The sequence below is a fragment of the Chroicocephalus ridibundus genome, chromosome 3 (genome assembly GCF_963924245.1).
Source record: "Chroicocephalus ridibundus chromosome 3, bChrRid1.1, whole genome shotgun sequence".
NCBI classification, from domain to species: domain Eukaryota; kingdom Metazoa; phylum Chordata; class Aves; order Charadriiformes; family Laridae; genus Chroicocephalus; species Chroicocephalus ridibundus.
This window is the reverse complement of record NC_086286.1, coordinates 69,919,949-69,932,108: the sequence shown is the minus strand read 5'-3', so window position 1 is coordinate 69,932,108 and position 12,160 is coordinate 69,919,949. Positions and strand designations below refer to the sequence as shown.

At 40.5% G+C, this 12,160-nt stretch overlaps 1 protein-coding gene across 11 annotated transcripts in view; it reads right to left on the bottom strand.

The window, feature by feature from the left end:
* The window catches only part of PTPRK (protein tyrosine phosphatase receptor type K), a 425,922-nt gene that overhangs the window by 82,148 nt on the left and 331,614 nt on the right, over positions 1-12,160 (bottom strand). For all 11 annotated transcript variants that reach the window (XM_063329637.1, XM_063329639.1, XM_063329640.1 and 8 more), the window contains exons 9-11: positions 7,284-7,393; positions 4,408-4,609; positions 1,445-1,550 (exon numbers count right to left, since the gene is read on the bottom strand). In XM_063329637.1, coding sequence (XP_063185707.1) covers positions 1,445-1,550; positions 4,408-4,609; positions 7,284-7,393 — 418 coding nt within the window. The remainder of the gene's footprint in view (positions 1-1,444; positions 1,551-4,407; positions 4,610-7,283; positions 7,394-12,160) is intronic.

The following is a 12,160-nucleotide window of genomic DNA, read 5'->3' as shown; positions in this document are numbered from 1 at the left end:
GCAGCAGGACACCTGGAAGGCTTTACAAGCACCTCCAAAGGCATATAGGGATTTTAAGCAGCTGCATAACTTGGGAGCATTTTCAGATCACAGGTCTGGTTTCTACTGTATCAGTTCAACAAAACCCATGTTTTAGGAATCCAAGTCCTGTACTGAATGTAGTCCTGTACGTTTTATCATTCTTCACACCCCAAAAAATCCAAGGTTTGCTCCACGGCAATCTTTCAGAAACTAATGACGCATGGGGTTACGATTTTATTTTTGAATATAACATATCAATATCTCCTCTAAAGAGGATGAATCTGGATTATCTTCTGTGACAGAATATAAATAAATAACTTGATCATATCAATCATAAGGGTGACTATATAATAAGCATATAAAAATACTCATAGGTACATGACTCTTCCCCACAACATCCATGTAAAACATACATTCCTCTCAATGGAAACAGACTTAAGAAACAGTTAATTTTCCTCTATTTTCAGGGCTCAGGCAAATTACTCTACATCAGCTGAGCCACGGTAACTGACTTAATATAACACAGAATGAAATGCATTAGTCTGCATTTCTCCAAAATGTCACAAGGGTAAGTGCATGAAAAGGTCTGATGCTCGGTAGTTAATTAACCCCCAATTAGTCAACCCTGTCCCTGAATATTGCTGATGCAGCCACATCAGTAAAACACAAATGGAATGAAATAATATCACAAAATTTTTGCACTAACAAGTAGAAGTAAAGAGCAGGATGTGGACTAATCTTTGCAAATAGAATTAAATTATCTCTCAATAGAGAGCAGAAGGGAAAGACCCCTCAAAGTTAACATAAATGAAACATTTTAATATGATTATGGGACACGCCAAATAAAATCTAATAGCTTGCTACATGATTTCTAGTAAGAAGCACTCTGAGAGGAAAAAGGTCAAATAGTTTGTATTCATCACTATTATTCTCCCATTTCCTCTGAGCTTCCAATTTTCCAATCATATATATATGTGCTATAGAATGGCTGATTTGAAGCACTGGAGAGGAAGTGTTATTTTCAGATCCACTTTCTGACAAACACCTTTCAACCTCATCTTTCAGAGACACTGTGAGAAAGTAAAATGAAATTATAATGGATAGGAGGTGGTCCTGGGGACCCTAAATCAAACAGGACAGACAGCTGGATGATTCAGGTCATGACTATCTTTTTTTTAAAAAAAACAAACACAACAACAACAAAAAAACCACCAAGAATTCTTTCTTTTTAATTACAGATCTATTGGCAAGCTCAGCCTAGCTAAGAAAAACAACAGTAATGTCAAATGAATATCACTTGGAAATGAACAGCTCTATGAGCTTATGAGCTGCAAGACAGCATATAATCAACTAAAAAAAAATCTTGATTTTTTTAAAATTTTATCTCTCTCTCTCTTTTTTTTTTTTTTTTTTTTTTTTTTACCTGATAGGTGCACCTTTGGCCTGTGCCGGTCTCAAGAGTACAGTTATTGTAGTAGCAGTTTCATTGAGAGATGCATCGACTCCTTCGTAGTCCGGTAAAGTGGGAGCTAATTAATGTTAAGTAGGAAGGAAAAGAATGAGAAACAAATCAATGAAAATGTTTTGAATTTTCACAAGATTGTGGCTCTTCGCAATATAGTACAAAGCCACAATCATTACCAGCTATGTGAGTCTCTTTTAATGATTTTCCAGTCAGGCACCATCTTTTACTAGAGCATGAATGGGACTTCACCAACAATTGATAACCCCATCCCTAACTGCTCCCCCTCAAATCATAACATCTACCAAGTTAAACAGGTTTATTCAAGAAGGACAGAAATAAAAGGAAGAGGTGACTGCCAAGAAACCCTAAGACTACAAAATCCCATTTTGGCCTCCCCTTACAAACAACTATATTCACCATCTTGAAGACCCAACCACTACCACCTCTCTTTATCCTCCTCCAACAGTTTAAGAACCTTTCACATCACGGGAGACCACACCAATACCAACCAGAGTGTGGGAAAATCGGGCTTGGATAGACATGCATCTGTGGACTAGAACTTCATGGGGAAGTCTATTCCCACGCCCATTTCTCCTTCCATTTCTAACAATGGATGGCCAAGCTGCTCATTGATCAGTTTCTCAACCACTGCAGTTTTCAGCCCAGGGTATTAAGGAACAACAAAATCAAAGTCAAATCTAGAAGGAGTTCAGGAACTGATTCACTAATGGACTGGCTGTCAGGCCTTCGTGGCAGCAATATTTGTTGTGGGTTGGACGGCTGGTGTTGGTGATTAACTTCAACCATTCAACTTTAATCTGCTGCCACAAACCTGTTACAGTCCTCACTGGTAATAGTGTTGCTGACTTCAGCGCCAGTGCAAGGAAAGAAACAGGATTGCCTGTGATTCAGAAAATAATAGATTTTTATTAATTACTAATCTTTAACAAGCTTGAAAACTACCTGCATGGGTTTGGGTTTTTGTGGGTTTTTGTGGTTGGTTTTTTTTTTGTTTTTTTTAACATGTGGCTGTATCTTTATAAAACTGTTAATGATGCTGGTATATTTCAAAATTATCTTTCACCAAAAAAAAAAAAAAAAAAAGATGTTTCCTTGCAGGATGTCAATCATTTAAGTCATAAGAATTTTACAATAATATATTGATAGAAGTGCACTGAAAGATTAAAAGCCTTGCTTCATTAGTCCCAGATCCTAGATGAACACAAAAATTGCTGTTATTTCAGGAAATATTCATATTCCATTTATAAATTACTGTTTACACCATGTTCACTAGGATCACGGCAACCACTTGTGAGCTTGGTTAAAAGGAATAATTTCACTCCTCATTAAAATAAAGCTAGCATTTCTTGAAACATATGTGTTGCTTCGTAAAAAATACCAGTTACGCAGAGTGAAACCAGGCAACAATTCAGCATAAAGCAAGACAAAAAAACCAGGCTGAAATTCAGATACAAAGGGTGTCAACAGCCTGCCTTTAAGCTTTTCTAGTGTTAACCATGTTTTGTGAACTAACAGACACATACTGTGTCTAGAAAGTGTGGTGGACTGGATTCTGGACAAAATTCTCAAAATACTGAAAGGTCTGGGGGACAGACATGCTAGCAAGATATTACATAGTTACAAACTTTCTTTTTTTATTCCTACAAAGAGGTTAGAAGTCAAGTATGCAAGTACTACACCACCATTATCCCTAAAAATTAAGAACTGGAATTTGTTGTGAAGAAACACAAGGACCTTAAACCAACCTGAGTAAAAGATTAGACTTCAAACCAACATAATAGCTAGATAAACAGAACAGAACATGTAGGTTGGGGCTTTTTTTGGTGGTTTGGTTGTTTTGTTTTGAAGGGGCTGGGGTATGAGGAGTGTGCTGGGATGGAATTCAACAAATTGTTCCAGTTAAATTCGACAACTACAGCACTTCACTTGTTCCATAATTCAAGGAGCTCTGCCTTGAATTTTCTCACATTTTGATTTATGGGCATGTGTTTGAGAACTGGGTGAGGAGACTACATTAGTAGTTTCCCATAGCAATGGTAGATGCATTCCAATACATTATTAACTTCCCTTTACAGGACAATGAAAGTTTAATTATGGCAGATAATAAGGAAATAGCCTGCTTTGTGCTGTTTACATTTCTAAAAGACTGACTTCTTTGATCTTTGACAAGCTCTGAAGTCACCATGTCATAAAATCAACAGTCTCTCTAGAGTAGCATTGACTCATCTTCTGCTACCAACTGCATATGCTACTTATATTTTGAGAATAACACGGAAATTTAAGAAAATAAAAATACTAAAGCATTCCATTTGACATTACTTTCTTCTAGAGTTTGCAGTGCATTATTAAGATGAACAGCGTCAATTTTGGTGCACTGCAGTATGTGAATAAAGGCAGAAGGAAACAGACCTATATGAATGGCAAAAGAAATTCACACTTCCTCCCAACCACCCCAATTCTGTTATAGCTGTGTGCCACTAAGTGGTGTCACCTTGAGTAAGTCAGTTCATTTTCTGCATCTGACTTTACTAATCTGCAAAACAAATATAGTACTTAGTGACCTATGGAGTGCTCTAAGGCTTAATTAGTTAAGGTTTATACAGCACTTCAAAATCTTTAGATGAAGGCACAAGACTACACAAGATCAAACAGTTAACAACTACAGGTGTGCAATTTCCACCTCATGCAGGGACTTATCCCTGAACTTATGCTACTGTTTGGTAAATACACTCAAAAACATTTTCAGTAATATAATTTCACAACAGGATAGGATTTGGGGGGGCTTTTCTATCCCATTTCATGATTTATCAAGTCTGACAAAACAAATCAAAAAAACATTTCCCTACACACACACACTTTCCTTTTTATTTTTTTTTTCTGTTGTTATTTTTTATTTTTACCTGAGATGTTGGTCGTTACATTGATTGTGGTAGCTGGTCCAAAGCCTTTGACAGTGCTTGCACGTATAAAGAACTGGTAAGTAGTACCAGGATGCAAGTGTGAGAAGACATGGTGCGTGCTGTTCCACAGCTTCGACACGGTTTGCGGAGGTCCTGCGACTGGAACTGCAGGATCAAATGACCGTATGCTGCTATAGCTGACCTGTGAAAACAATTATTTTTGTAACAATTGTTACAGTTTTTGGCACAAGGGGATTAGGTTAGCTTGGCTGGAAAGGAAACAAAAGACAGGCTCATCTAGCTACACAGCTATCATGGGGATACCATGAGGACTTGATGCGTATTATTGTAGAGTCTGCTTCACTTGAAAGGCTGTATAGGTGCCCTTCATCTCTCTCTCTTTGTGATTTTAGTTCATGTATGGAAAATTTCACTGTTACTTTTAAGTTAGGACACCCCCACCATCCTCCCCACTTTCATCAAAACCCTTTATTTTTCACTTCCTATAATACATTTCCCTCTGCTCTTCTAGTAACCATATTTAAATGCTGTCCAAACCAAGATAATATATTTAAAGCCAGCAATGATATCATAATGTACTGGTTTTGAGTGGGATGGAGTTAATTTTCTTCATAGCAGCTTGTATGGTGCTGTGTTTTGGATTTGTGATTAACACAAAAGCTCACACTTTTGTCCTTACGATTCTCCCCCCATCCCACTGCAGGGGGCGGAGCGAGCAACTGAGTGGGGCTGAACTGCCCACCAGGGTTAACCCGCACTATTTAAAGAACAGTATTAGCATTAAGTAGATAAACAGATTTATAGAACAGAATGGAATTCATTCATAGAATAGCTTGGGTTGGAAAGGACTTTTAAAGTTCAACTAGTCTAACCTCCCCTGCAATGAGCAGGAACATAGAATCACAGAATGTGTTGGGTTTGAAGGGACCATTAAAGGTCATTTAGTCCAACCCCCCTGCAGTAAGCAGGGACATCTTCAACTAGATCAGGTTGCTCAGAGCCTCATCAAGCCTGGCCTTGAATGTCTCCAGGGATGGGGCCTCCACCACCTCTCTGGGCAACCTGTGCCAGTGTCTCATCACCCTCATTGTAAAGAACTTCTTCCTAATGTCTAATCTAAACCTACCCTGCTCTAGTTTAAAACCATTGCCCCTCGTCCTATTGCTACATGCCCTTGCAAACAGCCCCTCCCCAGCTTTCTTGTAGGCCCCCTTCAGGTACTGGAAGGCCACTATAAGGTCTCCCCGGAGCCTTCTCTTCTCCAGGCTGAACAACGCCAACTCTCTCAGCCTGTCCTCATAGGAGAGGTGCTCCAGCCCTCTGATCATCTTCGTGGCCCTCCTCTGGACCCACTCCAAGAGGTCCATGTCCTTCTTGTGCTGAGGGCTCCAGAGTTGGACACATTCAACTAGATCAGGTTGCTTAAAGAACTGTCCAACCTGACCTTGAATGTTTCCAGGGACGGGGCATCTACCACCTCCCTGGGCAACCTGGTCCAGTGTTTCACCACCCTCATTGTAAAAAATGTCTTCCTTATACCTAGTCTAAAACTTCCCTCTTTTAGTTTAAAGCCATTACCCCTTGTCCTATTGCAACAGGCCCTGCTAAAAAGTTTGTCCCCATCTTTCCTGTAGGTCCCTTTTAAGTATTGGAAGGCCGCAATTTGATCTCCCCAGAGCCTTCTCTTCTCCTGGCTGAAAACCCCAGCTCTCTCAGCCTGTCTTCATAGGAGAGGTGCTCCAGCCCTTGGATCATCTTCATGGCCCTCCTCTGGACCTGCTCCAACAGGTCCATGTCTTTCCTGTGCTGAGGGCTCCAAAGCTGGATGCAGTACGCCATGTGGGGTCTCACCAGAGCGGAGTAGAGGGGCAGAATCACCTCCCTCGACCTGCCGGCCACACTGCTTTTGATGCAGCCCAGGATACGGTTGGTCTTCTAGGCTGCAAGCACACACTGCTGGCTCATGTCCAGCTTTTTATTTGCCAAACACTCCCAAGTCCTTCTCAGCTGAGCTGCTCTCAATGCCTTCATCCCCCATCCTGTATTGATAGCAGAGGTTGCCCTCACCCAGGTGCAGAACCCTGCACTTGGCCTTGTTGAACTTCATCAGGTTCACACAGGGCCACTTCTGGAGCCTGTGTAGAGCCCCAGAGGGGCATCCTGTCCCTCAGGTGTGTCAGCCACATCACTCACCTTGGTGTCATCTGCAAACTTGCTGAGGTTTTTTAGGGGGTTTTGTTTGGTTAGTTTGTTTGTTTTCCTCCTATAATTCACTAGTACACAAAATTACACCCTCTGTCCCTTTAAAAAAGGAGTGCCTGAAAGGTAGTGTTTGTTCCTCAAATCAGCTCGTGTTTCCTGCCAACCTCCTGTGGAAGTCCCTAGAAGGCTCATAGATAAAATACACTTTAAATAGAATATACATAGAAGTTTCCTTAAAGGGTGATACCTAAAGATCTAACAAAGCTAAAAACCATTTCTCCAAGTTTAATAACCATATTACTTTTCATGTAATCTTCTAGTCTGACAAAGAAGATTTCACAGATCATGGTTGGCATGGCTTTAGAAGGGTGTACAGTAACGATACTAGATTTTCAAAACTAGCACCTCCCATGTGGATTGTAATGCTGTTATACTCACATGCCAAAGCCACTTGACAGGGCTGGTCAGCCAACAACCTATGCACCATAATTATGATTTTTGAGTATCTAATCACTAGACAAAATCCAGTATTCTGTAAATGAAAGCAGCATAATTGAATAGCTGTCTACAGAGCATAAACACCCACTGCCAGCCACTCCTCTCACTACACTTCCCTAGCCCTATCCTATGCTTGTTAACTGTTTAATGATTACCTCATACTGAGTAATGATGCCATTTGGATCCACAGGTTCCTTCCAGTTGAGGAAGATCTTATCTTCAAAAGGAGTTCCTTTCACCGACTTGGCAGGTATAGGGCCTGGCACTACAAACAAAATAAAACTTTTAAAAATACGAAATCCAAGAGACAGAAAAATTAAAGAGGTGACAGAACATCCTACTAAAATGAAAAGTGAGCGCGGGTCTATTTTCATTAATATTCATTCGCATGCAAAAAGGCAGTGGTGGAGACTATGAAAAAGCACTTCAAAGTGTATTTTGTCATTCACAGCACAGAGAGAGCATGAAGTTGAAACGTTATCCCCACATATGGCATATGGTTTTCAAAACTTCATGCAAAGTCAAATTGTCTCGTAGTATAGCCAGGGGAAACAGTTCGAGCTAGATTATGACTTCAGGGAACATCACTGAACTCTGTAATAAGCGTATCTTAGGACAAGGACTACACGGTTTTAAAATCCTTTTAAAAAGAAAAATCAAAGGCAAGGAAGAGCCTCTGTTACACAGCATCTTCCAAACGAGAGAAACGCTTACAAAATAGTTTCAGTCACCCCTTCTTGTGATTTTGTTGTTTTAAAAGAAATCCTCGTTTAAAGAGGGGGCTGGGCACGGGGCAAACACACCAGCTCGGCTGCCACTTTTTTCAGCCACTGACGTGCTCGTGCTGCAGAAGGATCAAAACTGCTCACTTCAAATCTTTCCAATAAGAGACATTTTCAAACCTTTGAACTGAACCGCACTAAGATGACCCTACTTTCTTACTTTAAATGGAACCAATATCCCTGGTGTAATAACAGGCCTGAAGTGTCACCTCAGGCCTCTTTGCCTCAGTGATTCACAGTACTTGGTAATCCCATCAACACCAGGCGGGAGTTATCTCCCATTTCAGCTTACAAGATATTTTTGCCTACACATACGGTTCCTTTTTAACCACAGCAGCTCACCTAGATTTGAACACGTACATGCTGAAAGAAGGGGATGAGGATAAGAGAGCACCGAAAGAAACCCTGAACCTAAAGAAGCACTCTCGTCCCTCGAAAAGCCAAAGTTGCCCAAATTTGCAGTCTTTCAAGCTAAAATGTTACTTCTATTTAATATATTGACATATATTTCTCTCTCCTTCTTAATCAGCCTATTTTTTTCAATGCGGCTTCCAGTGAGCCTCACGCATGACATTTCTCACATATTAATTATCAAAGCAGACTGAAGTTTTACAAAGAGTAAAAATAAATTAAAACCCACTGGACCAAAGGACGTAAGTGCCAGGATCTGTGCTGGCAGCACCAAGGAGTGAGCACTCTGTACCAATAGTGGGATTTATTTCAGTCTACGTGGAAGCTGTAATTGATGATCTGACCCTTGGTACAAACAACATAATTTGGCACATTAATAATAAATTCATGGAGTCACAAAAGCCCACAAGTAAACAGATGAGAGCTTCATAGAAACTGTTCATCCATCTGTCAAATGAAGACTTAGGAGAAGTTAACTAGAATCATACGCTGCTGCTTTGCTTCAGTGTCCCGATAGCGACTGGGCAGTGGATGAAGGCTGACACGCCGCGGCAGCCCCTGTGGGCTGTTCGTGGCATTGAGAGACTTGCTGTAGGCAACGCTTTGTTTTTCATGGGAACTCTCTACTGCTTTTCTTCTCTGCATCTCAAATGAGGTATGAATATACCCTGATGCACACGACATTTTCCCTGGAAGATGCACGCATATATATGTGTGTGTGCGCGCGCGCAGGTACATCTGTGTTTGGGAGAGAACACAGGAATGAAGGGGGCATCGACACATGAAATTTGACATTAAAGCACAAGAGGTGAAAAGAAAACAGACACAATTGCTCAAAAACCTGCAAAATACTTTTTGTGTGGTGCTTCTAAAGAACATGTTTCATATTCAATTGAAACTGGGAGCGGGGCTCTACATTTGAGGGTTGCGTAAAGCCTCCTACATTTTCTCTTTAAACACCCAAGTGAGAGAAGCCTTGAGGCTCATCACATCGCATGACCGTGTTTTCTTCTCCTGCGATATAAAATTCGTTGCTTGTGGCAGCAGCAGCAATGTTAAACTGACTGGAACTACATGATCCCAGTTAGTTTCATGCTTCCCTTCCCACTGGCATGGGAAGGGCACAAGAAGAGAAGCTAGCCCAGCAATGAGCAGCTCGCTGGGAATCCCAGGAAAAATAAGGTCAGAAAGTAAAAGAGAGTAACTGTCTAGAAAAATAGAACAGTAATTCCCACAAACCTCACCCACCCCTGTCAATTCTCCAAAAACGAGGCTTGGGATCAACTTAAATTATTTGAGAGCTCAATTGGAATTAAACCAAAGAAACAAATAAAAGTTCAAATGCCTAGAAAAAAGGGATATAAATTAATTTTCGCTTGAAAGACAGGTTTCGATGGGGCTGAAGTTATTTTTTTCCCTTCCATTTTTCAGTTCAATCACAGTAAAAAATCTTCTAATTGCACAGCTTTACCCAAGGGGCAAGGGGAAGCTAGGAAAGAGAAAAGCAGGAGCAAAGGAATTTACTTAAATAACACGAGTATATGTGAGCAGGCCCACAGATTCATCGGTCAGGTTAGTCAAAATAATGCCTAAATGTCCTCATTTGTGTTTGTATGTCTTTGTTCTCAGGTCAGTATTAGTTACAAACAGAAATTTTAAAAAGGCTGAAATTAATTAAAAAAAACCCCAAACAAACAAACAAAAAACCAACAACAAAAGAACAGCAGCAAAGTAACCTGTTGGCAACGCTACTCTCAAGACTCAAACTGCACCTCTCTGTGCAGGCAGCCATTGCTGTCTATTCCCTATGACTCCTAGCAGAATTTGAAGGACTTCAGAATATCTTAAACTTCACCTTTCCAAAGCAGTGTTAAGAGCCTTTCCTTTTATACAATATTTAGCAAGGACTTAAGTGAAAACCAGCCAGGTAAACACCATCCTTGTGTTTATATTGGCTTATGGAAACCTCCTCACAAAGGGCCCATAAGGTTTTCTTCAGGCCCATGTGTGCATCTCCAGAAGCCCCACAGCACCTCTGCTGCTTTCTCAACTCCCATTCTTCTTCCTAGGTGAGGTCTCCCTCTTCCCCTTGGACTTATGGACACTCTATACTAAATTAAAACACTCAAGACTATTACAGGTGTATATTAAGGTGAAGTATGTTACTTAAGAGTCCCCCTCAATGGCCAGGTATCTGAATAATTCAACAAGTGTAAGTAGCTGCTAGAGGATTCGGACTCCGACCTTTTGGCCTCCGCACCCCCTCTTTAAAAAGATTCTGGTCCCATTGATTTTCTTTCCACCTGCTGATCTTGTGAAGTGTGACCCCACCACCTCTCAGTGACAACAACAGTAAACACTCTCTCTTTCACGTGCACTATTCTATGCTAAACTTCCAACAAGCCAAGATTTACACTTATGGGAAGAAGCGAAATCATTTAGGTGGGTTTAGCTGTATGAGTTTCAGAGGAGATTTTAAACTTAAGGAAAAAAAAGTAACATTTTTCCTATAAAAAAGTATACAACATAAAATGCACATGTATATGAAAGTAACATAAAACAAATTCAAACGGAATTTCAGCAAGGTTTTATAGTGGAAACATCACAAGCTCTTCTTTCACAATTTACATGCATCTCCAGAGCCCTTTTAATGAAGCCATATATTCGTATACTGAATAGCTGATAATCTTTTCTTCTATATGGGATGGTGGACTTTTATAAATACTATGCATAATAAAAGCACAAACCATCAATCTGACATCAGACCAACTCATTTTAGAGCATTATATTGGCATTAAATTATGTCACAGTCACAAATAAATTATTATTCACAAATAGTGTCACTTAAACCTTGTTCTACAGTAACTTAATGGGAAATCTATATTACAATACATTACTTCTGGAAGGACAACGTATTAACTGACACCAGCCACTATAAAAATGAATTTATATTGCTTCAGTTTTCCTGCTACAAAATAATGAAAGTGCATGTAAACAGAGTATTTTTATTATTATACTCTGTGAAAGTCATGCAGAATATTATTATGCTATATGGTAAAGGCTACGTGCAGATATATGCATGGTTATACTGGGAAAAATTCCTTTGTGGTACGCCAAAAATAAAGTATCAGCAGCAAACTTACAGCCTTTCTCCAAAGGAAGATGTTCGTTTTCAGGAGACGGTGACAGTCAATCTTTCCTACTGTTTCAAGTTACAAGCAATTAAAATGGCCCACCTTTCCATTGGCAATCTGAAGGATCTACCACTTTAGCTTCATGCTTTTTTACAACTCGAGACTAAGGCTTACATAGAAGCAAATTTTATATAATAAAAAGGAAAAAAAAAAAATCAGAATTGCTATTACTAGGTCTTTACTGTAAGAGTATTTACACCAAAGGCGGTGACAAAAATGGCTTCTTTGAAAATTGCTCAAGTTGCACCATTTGCTGCGAAGAACAAAACGCTACTGAGAAGAAAACGGACTGCATATGAACAGTCTCCTTAGGTGCACGTCCCCCTTGGTCACTGCTCTCTCCTGCTGGAGGAGCAGGGCTGGCGCGGCTGCCCCGGGAGGTGGAAGGGCTGCTGCCCTCCCCGGCCGAAAGCCCACCGCCTGGCACAGGTGCGTGTCACCCAGCCGGGGCCACTGATGGACTGCCCGGACACTGGCCCGCTCACGCCTGCGACGGGTCCCCGCACCTTCCAGCTTGTATAAAATTGCTAACTTAACAAACATAAATGCTTACAAGCAAGCTGACGGTCTCAGCGGCAGCGGCAATCACTGTAGCTATTGGCGCAAATATCAAATGGGGTTAAATCCACGAGTTCTGGATTTGCT